The 24,873-nt window shown below is 38.4% G+C and overlaps 1 protein-coding gene across 1 annotated transcript; it reads right to left on the bottom strand.

Moving 5' to 3' along the window:
* Positions 1-23,512: 23,512 nt before the first annotated feature.
* On the bottom strand, positions 23,513-24,040 carry LOC146638136 (uncharacterized). The gene has a single exon (XM_085366312.1). It carries the CDS (start codon positions 24,026-24,028, stop codon positions 23,630-23,632), a length of 399 nt encoding a protein of 132 aa, XP_085222438.1. The 5' UTR covers positions 24,029-24,040; the 3' UTR covers positions 23,513-23,629.
* Between the last annotated feature and the right edge of the window lie 833 nt (positions 24,041-24,873).

Below are 24,873 nucleotides of genomic sequence, written 5' to 3'. Positions count from 1 at the left end.
AATTGCAATGACAAATGTGTGAAAACTTCAATCAGCTGGCTGAAAAGGGTGATGCTTTTGAGGAAGTGATACTGATAGTGAGGTGACAGAATTGAAAGTGTGAAAGCAGAGTTGGTTATTTCAGCAAAAATATAGCCATAAAATGATTTAGTGTTGGCAGTGTGCCTTGACAATGACTGAGGCCTGACGACAACACAGTGTAGCGGTATTTAAAATTGTAATACATACGTGTGTGTGTATATAATGTCAAGCAGAAGAAATTCTTCCAAGACATTTGTACACTTATACAAGAGTGCATGGCATCCTTCCCCACTGTGCTCACCTCAGACCAGACACTATTCATACACAGAGCCTCTTCAGCTTAACCTAGGGCAAAAATATACATAAATATACATTAGCTTTAATTTCAAGACCTTTAACTTTAAAAAACAAAAACTGAACAGTACAAACCACAGGACATTTGTTTGTTCCCACATATCATTAATTGATTTACTTGTCAAAGCTTTTAGAGAAAGTTGAGTTTGAAAGTGTTCAGATAGGATCACATTATTGTACTGGTTGAACTACTTGGAGCTACATGAGTGGCCACTAACTTAAACTGATCAAATTTAAAAGACAAGTGAATTCACTGGAACTTCTCTGGGAAATACAGATTTGATTCTGTATTTCATATTTTATATTTTTCTTTACAAAAACTACTTTGCTTAATCACTCTGAATTTGGAAACACTGCTGTGAAAATAATAATGTTCAATGATGAGACATAAGCAAACATCACAAAACAGTAACAGTAAGTAACGCAATATTATCATCAACAGTTTTTGTGATATTTTTGGCATATACATGACTTGTAAACTATTATATATTAATTAAAAAACAACACAAATAAAAACGTTGTCTAAATTGACAAATTGTTTTCTTCTTTTTCATAGATACTTGTTAAGTCTTGTTAAAATCTTGTTAAAAGCAGAATAAAATTAACAGCCAAAGAAAATGTGCCTGTAGTCAGTCGTTGTCAAGACTTCTGAAAGGTACATGGAAGTCTACAGAAAGAAAAAAAAAAACATCCTGTACTGCCTTCTCCTAGAGGATTTTTTGCTGTTCTTCCCTGACAAGATCTTCCTGTAGTTTAAAACAAAAGCTATTGTTATGTCTTTCACTGGTGCTACAAGAAAAAAGAAAATAGCCTGACATATCTCCACAGTAGCAGATGCTGATTATATGTGTCAAATGAAAAACAATATTTTTGTCATATTGGCTTTATCATGCCAAACACGAGTTAGCTGGCAGAAAAATGAATGGCTGCGTGAAAATGACAGGCTGTCTATAACTTCGCATTAGGATATTTTTGGTGAAAAACCCCCCAAAAAAACCCATGTTATTATTGTCCAACAAATGCCAAAAACCTGACCTGAAAGTCTTTTTTTTCACCAAAACTACCAAACACACTGTCACCAGGGCTCGATGTCTGTGTATAAAACAAACCAGCACATAAAGCACTCTTTGTCTGTATAAATACTCATCAAAGAAGTCATAGTATTTATCAAAAAGTGCTTGAAAAGAAAGATGTTCCATCCATTAAAATATATCCACCTATTTAAAAAATAAATAAAAATCTAATTTGAATTTGGCCAATTTCCACTTCTGTGTCATATTCTTGTTCACTTCTTGTATCTCTTTAGAACTCTTCCTGAGAATCTCATTCAGACCATTTGCATGTGCACATCTCACCTCAAACTTTCACGCTGTTTTTTTCTCCACATTATGGATATTAATGCTAAATATTTCCAGCAAACTAAACTGTGGCAAGTGTCATGCTGCCATTTGGAAGATGTCAAAGTTTTTGGCAATACATCCACAATCTTTATGTGTTGGTGTCAAAATTGGCCTATTGCATCAGATTTGGGCCTTCTTTGACTCCCACAATATGAAATTCTTGAATTGGTGGTTGTGTGGAGAAGATCCAGCATGCATCACAAATGGATGAATCCTCAGGTCAGAACAGGACCTCCATGAAACAACCTGTCCAAACAGACTACAATGAAAACACTTGATTTTAGCGGTTTGTGAGTTCACCTCAGATGACTTGCAGAGAAGAAATAAGCATAAATATTCTTTATGCCAGCTGGACATTATGTGCAATGACCGAGAAAAAAAAATCTTCCTAACAAACAAAAAGTCACATAAATGTTGATATAATTTCATATACTTAAATAATCCCATTCACATAGCTAACTGCACAATATTGAGTTTTAATTAAGCATAAATGAAAAGTCCAATGAGTCTCAGTTGGGACAGATAATAGTTGTTTCTAATATACAAGAATATACATACATGTACTTTGCTCCCCAATAGGATTTTTTTTAAAGTTTAAATATGGAAATAAAATTATAAATTACAGGACTGAACCAGTGAGCTTAAAGTGCCTTGTTTTGGTGTACTGTTTCAATTTTGATGTTTTATTTTGGCTTTGGATGTAGTCATTAATCTGAAAGGACACACTGCTCATGAAGCAAAAGTTGAAACTGAAAACGGCTCCACTCCCAAAAACATTCTCACCTCCATCCATACAAGCTGGGTGTCACAGATGTTCAGCTTAAGACTTTGTTTTACAAAAGTTCATTGCTATCCTGACAATCATCAGGCCATTTCATTCTGCCTGCAACTGGAAACCATCAATGTGTGAAATTACCCAGAGAAGATTTCAAGCTGAAATGCACAAGATATTTCACATACATGAATAACTGAAGCAAAAGACAGCAACAACATTGATAAATAAAAAATAAAACGTCACTTTCTAAAAACACTGATACAACCACTGCATTTTTGTTTCGTTTTTTGTTTTTCTCTTATCGGTGAGCTCCTCCATTGCCAATGACTTGCTCACCTTTTGTGGTTGCTATTCAGATGTTGTTAGTCTCACCCTACGGCTATATGTTGTGTGTTTTAAGGCAGATGGCTCATCAAGATGAGTGCCAAGAACCCAGGGAAAGGTATGACTAACAAGCAAACTCCTATCAAGAATGTACATATTATATAGAAATCAAAAAATCAGATATTACATTAAAAAAAGTTATGTTTTAAATTAAAAACATTTTATCTTCATTACTTTTGTGCAGCTTAAAAGTCAGGAGTAACAGCATAGTGTTAAATTAATAATTCCAAATATTTTTTTAATGTTTGCATTTGACAGTTTTTATCATTTTCTCTTTGTCACTCTTTGGCTCTGGTTCTCTTTCAAACTTGCTCTCAGCTAGAGAGATCTCTGGAGCTGCTCTTTCCTGGCTTGCTCCTGCACACCTGCAGCTCATCTCTCTTATCAGTATGGGGAACTGTGACGGTGATTCTCTGACAGACTGTTGTCTCCACTTTAGCGGTAATTTGACTAAGTGTGTATTATTAAGACTTCTGTAACATTCACAAAGTAATTCCTGTTTCTTATCTGCTTCCTTCTAATACTCTAGAATTCCTACCTCTTCCTAAACCTGCCTGTTGCTCTTCTCTGGAGCAAAACAGCCACAGCACCAGTACTGTCACTGCACTGTACATGTTTGACACTCTCGTCGGAAGCACAGACCTGCCTGGAACGCATCTGCCTGTCCACTGTCCACTGAGTCGCCTTTTCACTGTCTCTGAGCTTCGGCATCTCTATCTCTCAGTTCAACATTCTGCCTGGACAAGTAAGACTACAAAGACTTTTCAAAGACTTAAATGTATTTCTTCCCACTTCTCTGAGCCCCACTATTGCAGCTACTTTCATCTGAATAAGACCAGCTCTTTATTCACTCAGGTTAGCTGTAAATAAACTCGTTTCAACCTCTTTAGTTATCTTTTGCTGTCCAAACTCTGGAAAAACTTTGTGTGTTTCATATCACATCAGGGAATGACTTGATAATTTGTCCATGGTTGTTCTCCATGAAGTTATTTTAACCACTTGGATATGGTCTGATGGTCTGAGGCCGATATGCTTAAAACATTACGACTGAAATAGGTGAAATTGGAGTTGTGGAGAGGTTGATTTTTTTATTTGTGTTAGCTTATTTTGAGTGTGTGAGGGGTCCAAAATAAATTCAAGCTTGTGCACACAATTCCTGTTTTTTTAAAGTTAATAAAGATACATGCGGTATAATCTTTCCACCCTGTAAAACTAAGAGTTAAAAGATATCATTAAAAGCCCCAAATTACCATGACATCAACGTCCATGTTGAGTATATGCAGGCTTCTGATCATAACTGTATATCAAAGTTCCTTTAATGTATCCTTCCCCATGCCTTTGTTATGATAGAGCAGCTTAAAATAGAAGTCGCTGCAGGTGAAGGACAGCATGTTGGAGAAAACCTGCAAACAAGACAACACTCAGCACGAAACTCACAATTGGACTGAAGTCTATCTTGCAATTTCACAGCAGTGAAAGCATTTACTGCTACTACTCTGCAGTAAATGTTGCGTAAATCCAACTTTTTTTTTTTAACAACAGATACACATTTAGGTAAAACGCTACTCTGATGGACAGCTATCTGTAGGCAGCTTAAGATAAAAGTAAATCTAGTGTTCAACCATAGTAATGTGTGTAAATTATTTAGTAGTATAAGCCTTTATGAAAACATGGTACAATGTATAATTAATGTAGATCTTTATGAATATGCTTTTCATGTAAATATAGCAGACATGTCTTGAATAAATTCTTTCCTGTTTGAAAATATGGAAATACATATTTTATAGCCACCTGAATCTAACAAGACATTCAAACCTTCTTTTTGGGAAATGATGAAGTGCTAAGGGTCATTTGAATAACTGAATCCATTAAGCCAAGACAGTTACCAGAGAGTCTGATAGAAACCACAAATCAACACGTTGATGAAGATGTTCGGTTTCTAGTGGAGGATGAATTGCTGTTCTGAGTTAGCAAAACTTTTCTCTTTCACTCTCAGAAAAAGACATTTTCTTACTTGTCATTTTCATATTTATATTAAGAGTTAAGTACAAATATTTTTAAGTGTAAGCATGTGGAAATGTAGCTATTAATTAATTTAAAAACTGTGTCAATTAATAATAATGGATTGTGTTTATATAGCGCTTTTCTAGATACTCAAAGCGCTTTACAATTCTACTATTCATTCACTCTCACACACTGGTGGAGGCAAGCTACAGTTGTAGCCACAGCTGCACTGACAGAAGTGAGACTGCCCTATCGCACCAACACCAGTAGGCGGTAGGGTGAAGTGTCTTGCCCAAGGACACAACAACCAGGACAGACAGAGCTGGGGATCGAACTGGCAACCTCCCAGCTACAAGATGAGCTTCCCAACGCCCTGAACCACAGTCGCCCCGAGTGTAATTAAAACAATTAGAGTGTAATTAAAACATTAAAAGGTTTTAAAATAAGCTCTAAATATGACCAGGATTCTCTATGCTAGCATAGAGCATGTGATATAATAATTTATCTTTTTTTTTTTTTCCACTGCAAATCTTATGATGTGCAAATACATTTTCAGCCAACAGTCCAAGACCAAAGGACACCACAGAAATAGTTACTGACCTGATGTAAACAGAAAGATGATTACATAAAAGAACAAGCAACCAATTCCCCAATCTGGTTTGGCCTTGTGTTTTTAGGCAGGGAATATCCACACCAGGTCCTGGGAGCACAACTACAACCTCAAAATCAGTAAAAGAAATCTGTAGATTTCTTCCTTTATACATATACATATAAAGGATTACAGTTTAACACACACACACACACACACACACACACACACACACACACACACACACACACACACACACACACACACAAACAAAAGCTTTCAGAAAGAAATCCTTTTAGTGAACAGTACCAAATCCCGGATACCTTTTATCTGTAGCTTTTGTTTACTCATATGTTACAAAGGTGTTCTTGACTGTGGAAACCTTAAACAATTTTGTACAGCGATAGCTTTTTAAAATCCTTCCAAATAATATTTCTACTTTAATCACATAACTACAATCATCCTGATTTTTATAATAACGCCATTTTGTTACACATTTCTATCACACTTTTCTTTTCTTTCCTCGTACCAATGGCAAAAAATACTTAGACACAAATACTGGAAAAGCTTTCAAGACCTGGTTATTAAATGAGTCACTATGAGAATGAGGAGTTATTTTAATTTGTGGCAAACACACAGGGAAATAAACAATGCGGGAACGGGGAAAATGAATCAGTGCCCCGCAACAGTGCCCATTGCTCTTGTTCCAGCTCCTAGACATTGATTTTAATTTGACCTTAACATTAAACAGCTTTGGCTGACTAGGTCTTTCTTCTGATCTCTGTTCGTCTTTCTCTTTTATCTCTCGGTGGGACATGGCTCAGGTTCGGTCATCCAAAAGCTTAAAGCAGCAGAGCTTGTAAGCTCAGGGTCTCGACTCATTGAAAGACACCAGAGCATTATAGCAAAATATTCAGAATAGCATTTGCAGCAGGCACAGTTACTGTGACTGAGGTATTGGTAGTAAGCTTGTTGCTTCCACAATGGGCTTTTACATTGATTGTAGTATTTAGTATTTAGTATTTATTTATTTATTGTCATTGTCAAGAACAATGAAATTGCGTTTGGGGCTTCCATACAACCCAAAAAAAAGAAGAAAATAATAAATACCCCTTAAAACCCAAGTGTACATATTTAACCCAGTGTGACTCCAATGCAATAAGACAATCCTTAGCAATAATGTTCGTAGAAATTCAGACAAAGACCTGAGAAACATGACAAAATACAACAATGCAACCCATTCAATATTATTGTACTGTGAGATATGATATCAGATATGATAGTTATCTATTTAAGAAAGAGGGGGGGGGGGGCAGGAGGGGGAAGAGAATAAAGATATGATGCACCAATGCAGACCAGCTCATTGCTATTAAGAAGTTGGATATGGTTATTGTCCGTGAGAGGGGGGCAGAGAGTTCAGGAGCCTCACAGCCTGTGGATACAGGCTGTTGGCCAGTCTGGATGTTCTGGCCTGTATAGACCTGTACCTTCTCCCTGAGGGCAGCAGATGGTTCATTTTACTGGTGTTTCATGAAAGTGGTGCTCCTTTCATGTTTGCAGGTCCTTCGCAGCTTCATTAACAATTTTTTAAATGTTGCACCAATTCATTTACTAAATAAACTATTTCATAATGTGAAAAAAGGGTATTAGAGTATCTGGTCTTTGCCTCCAACATGTTCCACGTGCTGAGCTGTCTGTGCTGCTGTGCACAGTTGGTTCATGCATAATAACAAAACAGCATGAAAAGGCTAACCATGTCATTTTAAAGCATGTGTGCAAGCATACCACATGAGGTGTGATAACTTTCTTGAATTTCTTTTCTTTCTCTCCTGTGTCAGGAGGGGATGTTATTACCACATGTTTTTTCTGATGACATTATTGATAAACTACACAGTTGCTGACGTAATTCTAGATTCTCAGTGGAGCAGTAAATCAGTACTAGCATTATCATTTATTTAGAAAGAGAAAAAAAACAAATACCGTCTCTTGTTATTTCTAGTAATCTAAGAGGAAATGATACCACTCAAAAATGGGCAGATCTATTAGATTAAATAACTTTTAATCTAATAGATCTGCCCACTGAATGCCCTCTCTAGCCAGCACACAGCTGTGCATAAAAAGGTCCACAAGCACAAAACAAGTTAAGAAGGTAAAAGTGTTGGGCACAAAACAGGATTGAATTTGACCAATCTTTAGTCAGCACTTTGAAATATATGTAAATGTAAATGTGGATGTGTGATATAAGTTATTTATTAAAACACTATTTCCAAGATTATTCAAAAGTTTATTCAGCTACTATCATTTTCACTTATATCTATATGTACAGCAAAAACTCCACTCCAGGCGTTTTTCTTATGAAACACAAATCAAACAACTCATGCCCATGTATGCAAACAAAACATTTGACAAATTCCCAGTGTCATGCACACAGACACAGTTAAGTGAAGATACCTAGCGAATGTTGCCAATTTTGCAACCCAAGGGCTACCAAAATAAGTCCTATAGTGATAAATTTTTTGATTTCCAAAAACAATTACTAAATTAACTTCACTGCTACTTACTACTTACGCAGTATGAATGTGCCCACCTGTAAAGCTTGTGAAGCTTGCAACACAAATGACAGGATCACATCCTTTGTGTGTATTAGCGATTATCTCTTCACCATGTCATCTGTGATTTCTTGTCTATTTCATCATTACATACATACATTACATACATCATTTGTGTGCATTTTCAGTCTCCCTTTCACAGCTACCTCCTCAGGTATATTACTTCCCTTTTTTACACTGTTTTTCCTGCTTATGTGTTTGTCTGTCCTACCCAGATTAGTTTCTCCTGGATGCCATTTCCCAATGAGTTCCCTGTGTATTTATAGCTCAGCCCTCCTGGTTAGTTATCAGTCTTTCTGCTTTGCAGCATCCCTCCCTGCATGTATCCATGTTTATCCCTCAGTTTGAGTTTCTCCACATGACAACTTACATTTAAGGCACATGACACATCATTGTATACACAGAGTGCTTATTAAGAAGTGTGTTCTGGTCAACCACCTCGAACACCTGAGGTTGTTGTCTCATTCCCTGAGCCAGAGGACGGCTAGAGAGGGTCAGAGCAATGATACTAGTAAAGTGTGGTGACCCTCTTTTATAGAGAGGGTCACCAAGAGAGGGAATTGTGGGATTGGACAAGTTATTTTACTGCTATTTTATTATCAGTATTATCATTGCATTATAACCACGTAACAAGCATTGCATTAAAGCATTTATTGAAGCTGTTAAAATTACATTAAAGTCTGTATTACAGGTGGTATCATAATCATATAATAATCTTTCATTGCAGGAGCAACTGTAATCATTTTATACACATTGCATTTTGGTGCTTATTAAAGAGTTGAAGCTTGGTCAGTTAATTGATGGTCAGAAGCTTCGATGTCCGGCCGATCTATTGAGCAAAGTGGCTTAGAGCTATGGAAAGATTGCATTCACGCTTACAATACATATATCACATATAATCTAGAAACAGGCCTGAATAAAGGCCTGAGTGTATTCAGCAACCTGCTGCGTTGGAGTTTGCTTGGTAACAGATGACTCAGAATAAGTCAGGAAGTGTGCTTCTAAAATGTCTTTGTATCCTCTGTAAAGTGTGCATTTTTTGGTGGTTATTTTGAGGAGCTGTCTGGATGAGGCTATTTGAATAACCAGGTTATTCTTTGTTGTCTTTTATTCATTTATAATCTTAATATTAAGCTTTGAGTAGTGTCATTCATTTACAGCATTTATTCAATATATTACATATATAGTTTTAGTGGATTGTTGCACATATGAGAGTGGCCTCTGTCTGCTTGTGCGCTCTAGTAGGTGAGGTGAGAGGTGAAACAAAGTGCAGTTGAGGTCGGGAGACATATACACACACATCTTAGGCAGATTCATTTCTAGGTAAAAGTTCAGACATATTTTTCTTGCAACTGCATTTTGAGTCTGCAGAATTGACAGTTTTTGTTGCAGAGCATGCCCTGAGGTTTTGGAGAAGCGAGAGCGAGACGAGCTACGGGAAAGGCACCTGGCATGGAGATGGAGGTGATGTTCTTTTCACTGTGTCAAAAGTCGTCACCAGAACATTTGTGGTTTTGAAACTTATGCATTTATTGTATCTGCTTGACGCATGAGGGGGCGTCATAAACATTCCCTGATGGTATAAAAACAACTGATTGTGTTTTGTTCGAGTGAGATCGATGCTGTCTGCGTACAGTGTTCATCTCCCACACGTGTGTTCATTAAAATCATCGTTTGACCGACTCTCCTGGACCAGTGTTGTGATTTTGAATCCCTCCTGTATCCCTCCTCAATATTTGAACCCTTAACAACTTATTTAGTTATTTGTTGTTCCTTTGGTTCATCCGTGTTGGACTTTCCTGCCTGTGCCCTGCAGCACCTTTTATTAATTTTTGTCTGTAAAGATTTACACATTTACAAGAGTTTTCATCTCACCTAAACATCCTGAGTCCACACAGGAGTCCTCACGTCGAAATGATGATCTCAGTGCTCAGTCAAGAGATGGCAATCGAAAAACAACACTTAACACATACAGAGCAGGAATGACTCAGGTTGAAGGTATCAGTTTCCTTCACTGTAGTGCTTTCCAAGATTACCATCCAATAAAGAAGGGCAGAGTAGCCACACACAGACGTGGCTGCACAGTGGCGCTAAACCTAACAGATTACCAGCCTACTGTTTTGCTTTACTGCACTGTATGATGCACATTTAAGATGACAGAAGCCTTTAAATTGTGGTATTAAGAAAATGCTCACAAACCGATCACTATTTTCTTTCATTTTTGATCACCCACTGGACTAAAAATATGTGCCTACAATCACAGACTGGCAAGAGAATGGTCACATATGCATCAGAATCACTTAAACATTTAATATACCACTAACCTGGTCTTTGTCGAAACATCAAAAGAGACCCTCCCAGACAGACAAGAGAACCATCAATAGCCCGACGTTGTTATCCCTTATTGAAGGAGTATCTGAAATTTGTGTATTAGATCCCTGTAAACTTCAAGCTGTGTAAAACTTTGAGTCAAAAGCTTGCCCAACCTAGTGTAAACAATTCATTACAATAAGGAAAGCACAGACGTAGAGCTTTGTCTCTGCACATTTCCTGAAACATCCAAGAAGAATTAGGTGATATAGGTCTGCTGATCCCACTTACAAGAATGCAGTTGGTTGCAGGATCTAAACTATCAAAAATGTAATCATGCTAGAAGCACACGTTTATGCACATACAGAGTGAATTACTCTGTAAATTGGGAGAGAAAACAACTATAATGGCAACAAACAAGAGTCCCGACTCCAGTAGCAGTTATCCAACATCTCGATAGAGAAGAGGCACTATTTGAAGACACAGAGGTATGTGCACATTTTGGCTAAGGAAGAGTGCTAGTTGGAAAGGAAATAGAAGACATTTGCACTCACACTGTCAAAAAGGCCTTTTATTTAATTCTCCTTGTTGTTTAATCCAAATTACAAACGGAAAAGTTGTTTTGGAATTGTACCTGCTGCTTCAGGGTTGTTATGCTGTACAAGGCTCAATCATCTTATCCCAATTATTTTTTGGCATAGACAGTATGGTGTCATTTTTGTGGGCTGCAGTCACAAAGGGACTCATTCCTTGAAAAAAGAGATTACAAAATGGAAAAAAATAATTCTGCTCTTCTCTGTTACAAGCTGACATTACTTAACAAAAGGCTCGATATTGTCATGTTATGTCTTTATGTAAGCTCTCAAATATAACATATATTAAAGTACAAGCTATATTTTGCACACAATGTTCTGAATGTGTTCTGTGACCATGACAGATAGATAACTTGTCTGTATAAATATTCTAGGCTTACAATCCCTCTCTGTTGTCAGAATGCTTGCAGGTTGCTCCCATGTTGCTGTACTGTTGCTTGACCCCTGGGCAAAGGTCAATGAAAGAAAACCTGGTTGTGCATGCCAAAAGTTATTTCTGATTTCTGCAACAAGCTTAGCATCTGATGAGGATATCCAGGAATGACTAGAAGTGGAGTTTGAGGTGGACAGTGACTGATCATCTTGGAAAAGTGCATTTCCAACCTTTACCTTTGTAGTGAAAGAAAATCTGTATTAGATTGACAACAGTGCCAAAAGTAGTGATTAGCTTAGCAAATAGATTGAAATAGATTTGTGAGCGTGGAACCAGATCTTGTGAAGAAATTCCCAAAGAAAAGGTGGATTCATGTCTCCAAATCTGGGTTATAAGAAGGAAAAATATCAGTGTAATGCATACTCTGTAAAACGTTCTGAGTGTAGTTGTAAGGAAAAAACAGATCAGAAAATAAAAATGTCAAAAAATCACCTGAAGGCATCACATGTAATGCAGAACTTAGGGATAAAAACGGAAACTAATGAAAAGGCTCTCCTTAGAGCTTCAGTTTGTTACAGTGAATCATGGCCTTGACTGTGCCCCTGTAATGCCTCCTACTTGACCCTGACCTCCACTGCCATCATAAAACAAAGATGGACAGAGCACGACGCCAGCAGACTCTTCCAACGATTCATTACTGACCACAGCTGACCACCAGCGTTTTCACATCAACAAGCTGACTCACTGGGAAGGAAAACCACTTCCATGTCAGAGTTTGCTACACATAACCCATCACAAAAGACAGTGTAGGGACCCTCCAGCTGCCTCTCCAGCTACTACTAATGTTTTGAACTTGGCTAAAATTGAAGAAGCCATGACTTGCCATGATATATCCAAGCTACAGCATCTTTGCCAAAACCCCCGACATCAACCATGTATCAAGCTCCTGCCAGAGAAAGAGATGGCTCCAGAACAGGACGATATGACCTGGAAATCTGTTTCAAGTGCTTTCAAAAGGGACAGTGGGCTGGAGACTGCCTCAACAGGGAACAACATTGCTGATGACAAGCATGGTGAAGCTGATTGAGGATGAGGAGAGGCACGGGAGAAAAGTCCAGCTACTCTGACACAGCTGACGCTTGAAGTTGACAGTATTACACCCAGAGCACACGCACAGGATAGTAACGATCCTGTTCTCACACTAGTGACACAAGCCGATGATAAATCTTTCACTTTTCAGTGGCATCTATGAAAGAAAACTTTACTGTACCACTTATGTGCAGTGATGACTCAGGGAAAAGTGAACTTAATGAATGGATTTTTACTCTTTGTTCATTTAGGTTTTATCTAGTCTGCTGTTTAGTTATCATCTTAATTTTAATCTGTCAAACTGGTTAAATCTGAAGGGTTTGAGCCTTAGCCATTTTAGCCATCATAAGTGTGTTCTCTTGTAATAGCTGTATTGAGTTTTCCTGTGGCACATGCCCTCAATGAAAAATAATAAAAAATCAGTTATTAATTAAAACTAAAAATGAAAAGAGAATTAGAAAATACAGAACTATAATAATTCTGACTCTCTCTCTCTCACACCCCCCCCCCCCCACACACACACACACACACACACACACACACACACACACACAGTGCATGTAGTCTGGCTCTTTGCAATGCACCTCACATATCTCCGTGGGAGTAGATAGTGACTTTGACAAACAGACCTACAAGGACGAATTCAGAAATTAATGCCTTACTATCACACGCTTCTTCTGGTCAAACATAAATGTGCAGCTATCATCGACACAGTTTAAAATGTTTAATGTATCAAATCTGGTCCTCCCATATTGCTCTCAACGGATAACAGTAACATGGGGAGGTTTTGGCCCTTTTCCATGTCAAATACAATATAGTCCTGCTTGGCATAGCAAACACCACTATACAAAAGCTGAAATATTTTACACTCTCTAAAAGGACGAATTCAAATATGGACTCTTTACTCTTTTCTAATTTAAGGGTGCTCTCCTCATCCTGATGTTTCAGTGCTTATGAAATCGTGTTTGGGAGGTTCCAAGAGATTGGGGTGGGATCTGTTGACCTCACACTGACCACTGTGAAAGGGACATTTGGAGATACTGCAAAACTTTGGCTTTTGTGTTATCCCAGATTCACAGAAAGGTAAAGGAAGTTGTCCCCCACTCTGAATAAACATCAACTTATTCTGGCAAACATTAAGAGCAGGTGGGAACAATGAAAGTTCTCTGCTGCACCAAAAAACCAGGGTAGCCAAAAAAGTCTCACCTTTGCTTTGTTGCTTCAGTGGTGAAGGAGGAGTGCTGATTGAGCTCTGCTGGTGCTCCTGAACTCCAGTCACTGGGCAACAGAGGAGCAAAGGGTGACAAACTGAATTGCTTCCGTACACGATGGCAAAACAAAGGGATTAATTCTCTTTTTTGTCCATACCGCAGTCTGACAAACGCAAACAAAACCAGGCATGAACGCTAATATGCGGTCTTATTATCACCAGTGTTATAATTGTGAATACTTATGTATTCAGTGAGTGATGAAAAGAGAGGGAAGCAATGTAATTTTAAATCTTTCTGCTCTGTGTCAAGCTTACCTTATTGACGACTTTATTATGTCACATTCTCTCTCTATACAATCTTTCACGTATACCACATGTTGATGTACAAACTATCAACAATGTTTTGGATTTAGTCTGTGAACAGGACAGATAGATAACTTGTCTGTATAAATATCATAGGCTTGTTGTCCCTCTTTGTCAAAAAATGCTGTCGATACAGTTATTTGAACCCTTTGCAAAGGGACAAAGGTAACCTGGTTGTTCATACATAACTTTATTTCAGATTTTCACAGTATTGCAGAATGAGAAAAATACAGGGTCTTGATTTTTTTACATAAGCTTAGATAAAAGACTTAATTTTGCCATACTGCAGTGGCATGTTTCCCTTTCTGTCCTTGATGGGTTGTTTTTTTTTCTTTATTTCAGGCTTAAGTAAAGAATCTGGCAGTAAAAAAAAAAATCTTTCATTCCTTTCTTATATTTGTGCAGTGTCCAAATACAGTAGTGTGAAAAAGTGTTTGTCCCATTCCTGATTTCCAGTTTTTTCTATGTTTGCAGAGGTGGGAAGTAACAAAGTACAAATACTTCATTACTGCACCATACTAGTAGAATGTTGAGCTATCTGTGTTTCACAGGGAGAGAAAAGAAAAAAGAAAAAGAGCAAACTACACTCAGAGATGCAAAAGATTAGAAATGCAGGACAGGAGAGGAAGAAGAGAGATTATATTTAAAGGTAAGAACTGCTCAGTGGTGTTTGATAAATGGAAATGTAAAGCTTACATGTAAGTCCTCGTGTTTTTAAATCAGATATTGTGTCTGTACATGTGAGACTGAAGTAAAGTTTGCATTATTATTTGTTATTATTTTATTATTACTTTAATATAGCACGGGGTTAGTTAGCTTTGCACCAAAAAATTAATGTCATGAAAAGAGATACTGTTTACTTTCTTACTTTGAGCACATTTCAGACCGTGCACTGTTTTTACTTTTACTTATCTAAAGAAGATGAATCAGTACTTCAACTTTTACTGGATTATTCTTCAACACCAGTATCTGTATTTCTACTTAAGCCCTGAATGTCTGTACTTTTGATATGATCCAAAACACACCAGAAATTCCATCCCCGGATGGCTTAAGAAAAATAAAATGCAGACTTTGGAGTGGCCTAGTCAAAGTCCTGACCTGAATGTGACTGAGATTTTGTGGCATGACCTTAAAAAAGTGGTTCATGCTCAAACCCACTAATGTGGTTGAATTAGAATAATTCTGCAAAGATGAGAGGTCCAAAATTCCACCACAGGGCTGTAAAAGACTCATTTCCTGTCACGACCTGCAGGATCAGCAAGGTGCTGATCAGAATCTCTCCACTCCTAGCCCTCCTTCTCTTTTCTTTTTCCCTCTCTCTTTCTCTCCCTTGTTTTGCCAGGGCGGAACTCATGGCGGGTTCACGCCCTCGGTCCATGCCTTCCTGGATTGTGAACACCTGGGCCTCATCAGACCAGCTGGTATATTAGAAGGAGGAGATCAGCTGTTCAACGCTGGATTGTTGTGAAGGCTCTAGTCAGTACGCGTCTTTGTCGCATGGAGTCACACAAACCACCTGCAACTCAACACCTCAAAGACTAAGGAACTGGTTGTGGACTTCGGGAGGTCCAGAGAAGGTCCACTGCCAGTTCAGATAGAGGGGGAGGAGGTGGAGGTGGTCAACAAGTACAAGTACCTCGGGCTGTGGGTGGACAATAAACTGGACTGGTCATGCAACACAGAGCACCTGTATAAAAAAGCCCAAAGCCGACTGTACTTCCTCAGGAGGCTGAGGTCTTTTAACATCTGCAGGAAGCTCCTGAGGATGTTTTACCAGTCGGTGGTTGCTGGAGTACTTTTCTATGCTGTGGTGTGCTGGGGGAGCAGCACAGCAAAGAAGGACTCATCCAGGCTGGAGAAACTGATCAGGAGGGCTAGCTCTGTGGTCGGCATGAAGCTGGACACTCTGGTGACAGTGGCAGAGAAAAGGACATTAAAGAAACTGCTGGACATTATGAACAATGCTGGGCATCCTCTGCACACGGCCATAAACAACCAGAAGAGTCTGTTCAGTGACAGGTTGCTTCTCCCCAAGACAAGAACTAACAGACTTAAAAACTCCTTTGTCCCACACGCCATCAGACTGTTTAACTCCTCTCTGGAGGGGAGAGGGAGGGGAAACAGGAGGACAAAGGAGGGGGGAACAACTAAGCTGTAGTGCCTCTGCACCTCACTGTACAATACCTTGTGCAATACTTTTTGTAAATAGTCAACAGTGCAATAGACTCAATACTTGAAATGTGCAATTCACTTGTATTTTTATTTTTTATTCCTATTTATTCTATTTATCCCCTTTGTATATTTTATTTATATTTGTCTCTGTATTTATATATGTGTGTGTGTGTGTGTGTGTGTGTGTGTGTGTGTGTGTGTGTGTGTGTGTGTATATATATATATAACAGTTCTGTAACTGTAACTTTGGTCGTTGCTGTGCTTTTTTTGGAAGTCGAATTTCCCAGAGGAACCCACCCGAGGGATTAATAAAGTTCTATCTTATCTCTCTCTTAGCTCAAGTTTTCTGTGCCTCCGTCTCAGAGACTTAACGAATGTTTCTTTGTTCCTAGATTCCCCGGACCCGGGTTTCCCCGTGTGGAGTGTGGAAGGAGTGACTGGTTGCTAGCGGACAAGAGAGAGATTGAACTGAGCGCATGTGTGATTTCCCCGTTTTCCCTGGAGCCCCGGACCCCTGCCCCTCACGCCTTGTATATAGCACTAACCCCGCACTGTCTGTACATACACTTGGTGAAGATCTGTAAATAAACAGTCTCTGTTTAAACGCTACTCAGGAGTCCTGCGAGTGGATCCTCTAAGCAACCCATGACATTTCCAGTTACTGCAAACAGTTGATTGCAATTGTTGCTGCTAGGGTGGCCCAAGCAGATAGGAGGTGTGGATGATCTGATAGAGGCGGTTTCTCTTCTCGCAAGTGAAGTAGATTTTTTTAAGGAGTTTGTTTTTTTCGAGGTCGCGGATGACGTCAGGAGAAGGTGATTGGTCACTTGCAATGTTGAACCTGGAACAACATTATTTATGATGACGAGGGAACAACACCAACACAAGGATATCAGATTGTCCCAAACCACATCTCAGCTGTTTGTGGAAGTAAAATACGTCCGCACATGACTTCAATTACGCTCAGCCATTTTTGTGAGTGCGCATGCCAAGGGGCTGCGAGACATTTATACAGCCTATCGCACATGACTATGAAAGGCGGAAGAGGAAGTAGTTCCTTTGAATGTAGACAATCCGAATGTTATAGTTTCTTTCCACTGTGTTCCTGTTAATGATAAACTACAAATTTACTCTAAATTATTAAAATATCGATATTTTAATGTGAGAATAGATTCTAGAACATAAATGATTGGTATCGGAGGAATCGATATTTCAGGATCGATCCGCACATCACTAACGAGAACAGAAACCGCTTCTGTCCGCCAATCCAGGAACTTGAATTCTTTGAATTTCAGGATACCTTTCTTCAATAAACGGTAAGCATTTTACATATTGTCCTTACAGAGGTGATTTCTCTTCTCGCAAGTGAAGTAGATTTTTTGAAGGCATTTGTTTTTTTCAAGGTCGCGGATGACGTCAGGAGAAGGTGATTGGTCACTTGCAATGTTGAACCTGGAACAACATTATTTATGATGATGAGGGAACAACACCGACACGAGGTTATCACTTTTTCACACGGGCCATGTAGGTTTGGTTTTTCACACGTAACAATAAATGCTTCCATTTAGAAACTGCATTTTGTGTTCATTTGTGCTATATTTGTCTAATACTTAAATTTGTTTGATGATCTGAAACACCTAAGTGTGACATACACTCAATAAATAGCAAATCAGGATGAGAGCACACCACCAATTGTTTCACAGGGTCTAGCAGCATGATCATAAACTGTGAAAATGTAGTTAAACATCACTGAATCAGTGTGTGTGTGTGTTTTTTTTTAAACATTTCTGAACAGTATCTATTTCCACTTTCACTGATTACGTACTATACAGGTTCTCACAAAATCAGATAAATAGATAAATGAATGCATTGTGCAGCTACTATATTCATGCACTGTGGAAAGACATGTGAGTTTATATAGTTTCATACAACTCCATACAACTTTAAACATAAAGCACTACCAACTCCAGGGAGCTAATTTCAAATGTGTCCTTGGTTTAGAATCTCTGCAGGAGCTCAGTGGAGTACTGGGGTTTGGTCCTATTTGAGAAATTAACACAGTCAGCATGCAGTGATGGAAGGGAAGTATAACCATAACAGTTTCAGTAAAACTCTGGGCACCCAGTAGCTCTTTCCGCTGAGATACTCTCTGGCAGATTTAACAACAGCTTGAAGTCACAGGGTACTTGAAAGGATGGCTATGTTGGTTTTGCTTTTTTTTAAATGAATGAACAACAACAAAGCTTTAAGCTCTATATGGGTAAAATGAAATACCATATAAAAGCATACCAAATGTTGTGTAATATAATGAATGCCATAATATAGGGAATATTAAATGGGAAGACAAAATATTCAGGCAGGTAATCTACTCCTAAAATAGGACTTTAAATAAAAGAGCAGTGATTACATCACTTCTCTAACCACCACCTTTTTGAAGTTTGTCCAAGGATGACCTACAAAAAACGACCATTTGGAAACATGCTGTGATGTGTTTTTACACAGCGCAGAAGAAAACTTGCCCTGCATGCCAAATGAATTTCGCAAGTTCACATTTCAGGACTCCCTTCCCAGTAGAGGCCACAAAAAAAAAAAAAAAAAAAAAAAAAAAAATGGAGGCGATAGAAGAGAAAGCTGAAAAAAACTTGATGAAAAAATAGTTATCAGAGATATAAACAAAAATGCTTGGAGTCTAAAATTGAAGCCTTAACTGTCTTGGTGACAGAGTAAAACCACTGGATAAAATTCATGCACATTGCTTTAAAGCTAAACAATCAAGAGTTTTTGTTGTGAGGGTTTCCATTAGTTCAACAGGCCAGGTCAAATATTTTTTGGCTTAAGGTTAACTGGCATAATATAGACATTGTGACACTTGCTCTCACATTTTAGTTTAGTAGTTGAATGAATTTATTTGTACTTGCTGCCATTCAAACTTACTCTTTAAATCCTCTACATCAGAGAAAATTTTATGGTTAATAGACATCATCCTACTAATCATCAAGACATTCAGCCCTGAGCTTGGTTCTGTTGGAGGTTTCTTCCTGTTAAAAGGGAGTTTTTCCACTGTCACCAAAGATCAAGGGGGTGATAATATTGTTGGGTTTTCTCTGCTTCCTTTGTGGTTTTTACCTTACAGTGGTACATGGACCGTGGATAAATACAAGAAAATAAAACTAGTACCGGTACCGAAAAAAGAAGATTTATTCATAACACATGTGAAAAGACCCAGGAAAACCGAGTTAACGATAAAAACGATAACTAAATAACGCTGAAAACCGATAAAAACCCTGAAAACCATACATTTCACACCTGAGCCTCAACTCTCGCGGCCCGGTACCAAACGACTCACGGACCGGTACCGGTCCAAGGCCCGGGGGTTGGGGACCGCTGGTGTAGAGCACCTTGAGGAACCTTGTTTTGATTTGGGGCTTTAATGAACTGAAATAAATGAAATCAATTTAGTGTATCAAAGTGAATATAATCTCACTGATCAACTTGAACACTGCTCTGTCTTTAAATTTCTAGCCTGTTTGCTTGTATTCTTTAATTTACTGTTGCTGGAAGCTGGATTGACTCTGCTTGGAATCTGTAGTGTTTATCTTTATGGCTTGAGTTTGTCAAGCTGAATAAATCTCTGGTCTTTATTGGGAGACTAATGTGCTAGTTTTCACTGTTCTGAGATCAGCATCTCAGATTAGTGTAGCAGTCCTTTTGCACAGGTTAGAGTAAACAAGGAAAACTTTTATGATGAGAGGAGACTTCACTTCCTACCATGTCCCACTTTTCTCAGTATATATTGACAGCTCACTATATCACACAGCACTCAACCCTTTTAATTTAGCTGTATTTTTTGTGTGTTTTAATAATATGCTATTTAAAATCAAGAACTAGAGCTGTATTCCTCAGCTCATTTTGGTTTTAGCCTGTTTGTGTTTCCGTAAAACACACCACAGTTCTACTGACATAGTTACATTTTATGTCAAATTTGCTTCCAAGACACAATGTCATGAATGGGCAGTGTCGAGTAAATGTATCTATCTATGAATGCGATATATATAAAAATAATAGGATTTCGCTATAATTTTGATAGTCTGAGGTGTGTTATTCTGTTATGTTTGCCACGTATTATGCTTGTGTACAGAGTTTAGTGATCAGTTTGAGGAACTCCCTTTAAATTTTTGAAAACACTTCATCTAAAACTTTTGCTCTTGCATAGCTACAGAACCATCTTGTAGAAAAGTTGACAGGTTTGAAAGTGATATCTTGAGCATATCTTGAGTTTAGTCTCTGCTACATGTAACTCTGGACAGTAATCCATTTGACAGGATGACAGATGTGAAGGAAGTGGTAGAAAATCTATGCTAAAACAGGCATTAACTTACTAACTCTCATAGAAACTATTAAGTATGTATGCTGTGGCAACTTTCCATTAATTATTAATTTTGCTATGAACCTAATCCAAGCGTAAGCATGCCTTTTTCTGGATGGAAATCACAGCTTCCTCCTCCTCCTCTTGTCCACCTGATTAATGCCAGGTATGCACACAAACCTCTTCTTTTATTTCAGGCCTAGCATGACACCCTTGCCCACCAGCTGTCACTATTCAGTTTTTTGCTTCATCTTATTACTTGATCCTGCCTACAGCCTACGATTTCTCTCATCTCTTCCAACACCCAACAGTCACTTTAGGCACCTTATTTATTCAAATATCACCTGATGACTCTGTATTGAATTGCCTGTCCTACAGAGTTGTTTATCTATTAATTTACTTAGACTGTAAGCTTCAAACTGACTTTTCCATCATCGAGTGACTATGTAAACTGATCCAAACCAGTGTATTTTGCTCTGAGTTTTATAAGTTCAGTAATTATATAAGGAATATACACTACCTGGTTTCATTATTAGGTTCACTGCTCACTGCAAGGTAACACAAGTATTTAATTCACTAATCACACCATTTAAGTGGCCACGTGTTAAATGCAAAGGGGAAGAGGATCTCTCAAACCTCAAAACAGATGGGCTGCAGAGGACCAGGATTAACTTCTGCCAGCTACGAAAAGGAAACTACAAGATGTTTATAAAAATGTTTCCTGATGGTGGCGTAATGGTGTGGGGGTTATTGTGTTTGCATGCTTTGGAGTCCTCGGTACAAAGGAACATTCTTTAAACACCTAAAGGTCAAATGTAGGAATACCAAAGTAATGGTAAATAAAATAAACTAGTAAATTTACAAGCTGCTGTGATATCAGCATGAATTCACCCACTTTTCAAATCCCTAAAAAAGGTCAAACTGTGTCATAATCCTGACACACACTGACATTTTATAATTTTTCATAAACCTGGGATTTCTCAGCAGCAGCTTGATCTCATTTCATTTTCCTAATTCATTTAATATAGAATAACACGCAGGATAGAAAACGGGAAAAAATGCACTTTGATGTCAGAATATTCTTGGCTAGAGCAAATAAGATATGAAAGCCAGCGCTGCATCTAATTCTTACAGATCATACAATGGCTTTTGCATTTCTAAACTCCGTTTTGTATGACATGAAGCAGCAAGAACAGGTTTTGCCCTCGAATTATAATGTTGTATTTTGTCAATGAGTGATGACAATTTGGGCTGAACAGCTTTGCTCCATTTGGCTGCATAATGTCACTGCCACAATGATAAGACCATAATGGAGAAAAAAAAACACATTAAAATGCACAACATAAAGACAAAGATAATGTTTTGTATTCAAAAAATAAATTGATATTTTAAGAAAGTGTGTATTTTCTTGCTTTGGTGTGTTCTGTAAGATCAGTACACAGCAAGTACTTGGTAAGAAAAACAACACAGCCACAAGTAGTTCTCTGGCAACTTCATGGTGACAACAATACTCAAGTTATTGTACTGTGCTGGCAAAAAGGGAAAAAAAAAAAACACCTTTTTTTTCTCTTGTGTAGATTAAATATGATATAGTGACTTGATTATGACAGATTAGCAGTGCAGTTGATTTATTGACTTTCAAAGAGCTTAAGTAGCCAGTTTCACATTTTTCTGGCTGCAAACTTGTGGTTTTGATCTTTTTTGTGCCAAATTTTGTTTGTTTTTCATGGTACAATATTTGCAGGATACAGAAAAGTATGACCAATTGAGTAATTTTTTATCAATAAGAATATCAAGAACAGTTTGTGGAATGTTTAAACTTACCTGTTACACCCCGGCCTAGGCAACCGGCGTGCAACGTATGAAAATAAAAATAAGAAAAAAAAAAAACACACGAGAAACAAACTAAAGCTCTCCACCAAAATCCCAAAACGAAGGTGTCTCAAACGAAAATATTAACAAACCCATTCACAGCTATTTACAACAGACTATTTATTTACATCAAAACACCAAACTATTTACAACACGGGGGAGATCGCGACCATGACCAACTGACACACAGGGCTTAAATACATAGAAGGAGCAATCAGGGAATGGACCACAGGAGGGAAACACAGCTGGGGCAAATTAGACCTGACGAGACAAGGAAACGTAAACTGAAAACACTAAGATAACACAGACTTTCAAAGTAAAACAGGAAACACATAACAGTCACGCCAAAACAAAACACTGACAACACCGAAACGTAACATTTCCCCCCACCCAAAAATCAAACATGTAACCCCAAGTGAAATGTTTGATCAAAAGCGGATGAAGGCTGGTGGAGGCTGGAGCGGTCCCACGGACCCTCCAGCAGACGACGAAGGCTGGAGCGGTCCCCCGGACCCTCCAGCAGAGGCGGATGAAGGCTGGAGCGGTCCCTCGGACCCTCCAGCGAACCCTCCAGCGACCCTCCAGCGAAGGCAAAATGCATTTTGATTTTAATAAAGTATTATTTACCTTGTGTGAGTACAAGAAAACAATTATTAGAATACAATGTGTTAAATTTGCTTAGATAAGAGGTAGGGCTGCTCGATTATGGCGAAAATGATAATCACGATTATGTAATTGAGATCTAGATTATTTCACGATATTTATTTAACAATAACAATGTATTGAATAATTGCTTTAAAGATTGTCAAAAATAATATAAAATGGTGTGCAAATACTGATAACCGTGCAAATGTTTGCAATATAAAAAATAAATAAAAAATGTAAACATTAATGTTTAGTGAACTTCAAACTACTGCATAATATTTATGCATACAAATAACCAAACATCAAGGCAAGCTGTGTAGCCACAAAATGCACAATTGCATCAAACTGACATTGAGGTATGTCAACTAAAGTTGCTGCCTGAACAAAAATAAAATTAAACACTGAAAGTAGTACCTTTTATAAGAAATAAATAAAAACTAGTAGGCCCGAGTCCCATACAATCTCAAAATGGCTCAACAAAACATGGTTCCTGCAACCTTTCAAAGGTTTTTAGCCAAAAACACCAGCCTATTGACATGATCAGGCTTCAGGGATGCTCGCAGGCAGTTGACAACATTTCCACCAGTGCTGAAGGCCCTTTCTGATGAGGCACTTGTGGCTGGGATGCAAAGATATTTCTTTGCCAGGATGGAGAGTCGTGGGAAGAGGTTCTGTGATAGCTTCCACCACCCCAGTGGGTCTTCCTCTGTGTCCAGGGTCCCTGCCTGGAGGTAGGCCTGAAGCTCAAAAGCTATGGCCTGGTCCAGTTGAAGAGCATGTTCTGCACCTGGAGCTGTGCTGTGAGGGGCCTTAAAGAAGCTGCTTAGGCCCTTTTCCCTCTTCTTTTGGTTTGATGCACCATCATCAGCAACCTCCGTGTTACCAACGGGTGTCCCCATCACTGCAGCCTCCTTTAATGGGACAAACATAAAATGACAGCAACACAGAATGAGGAACCAGTTTTATCTGTCTCAGGTTTGGCATTCTAAAATACAATCCTTAAATAATTACTATAAATAATGATAGATAGACAGACAGACAGACAGACAGACAGATAGATGTTTAGTATCTTTATAAATATGGGCAATGGACTTCATTTCCATTGTTAGTCTGGCTTTTATTGTCTCTTGGCTGACCTCGCTTACATATCTCAGTTTGAACCCTGGGTCCAGGACAGTGGCCATGTCAAGCAACTCTTGTGTTGGTGAGTCACCATACTTTTCATTTAGGTACTCCAGTATTCTCCTCTTGATGCATTTTGAGAGGTCTGTGTCATCATCTTGCTCAGCCAAGATTGAGTTGTTAATAGGTGGAGTGTTGGTTTTATAAAAGACACACTCACATATTTCTCTCCAGAAAGTGCATCAGTGAATTCAACCAAAGGTCCCAGGGTCTTGTTGATGGCCTCAAGGACATCAATGTCCTGCCATGAGGGGATGAGGTGCCTGGTTCCTTTGTCTTGGGAGAGGACATGGGCAATGGCCTTCTGCTGCTCAAGGACTCTGGAAACCATGGCCTGCCTAGATCCCAATCTGGTTGGACATTCAGTCTCTAAGGAGTGGTCTGGCAGTTTGAGGTCTATCTGTGCCTTTTTCAGCTCTCTTTTTTTTCCAACTGAATGAAAAGGTGCTGACCATTTTTTTGCAGACCCCCACTGCACGCTCAATCCTGTGATCTTTCATGGCTCTTTCTATAAAAACATAAAAAATATAAACAAGCATTATCAGGATGATGATTATCATTT

Source organism: Diplotaxodon limnothrissa, linkage group LG2 (assembly GCF_057381915.1).
Source record: "Diplotaxodon limnothrissa isolate DT_005_m linkage group LG2, D_limnothrissa_male_GT1.1, whole genome shotgun sequence".
Lineage (NCBI taxonomy): Eukaryota > Metazoa > Chordata > Actinopteri > Cichliformes > Cichlidae > Diplotaxodon > Diplotaxodon limnothrissa.
This window is presented reverse-complemented; position numbering and strand designations above follow the sequence as displayed.

Excerpts from the sequence above, each read along its gene's own strand:
- LOC146638136 (XM_085366312.1), bottom strand. The coding sequence starts at position 24,028 with ATGGGGACACCCGTTGGTAACACGGAGGTTGCTGATGATGGTGCATCA.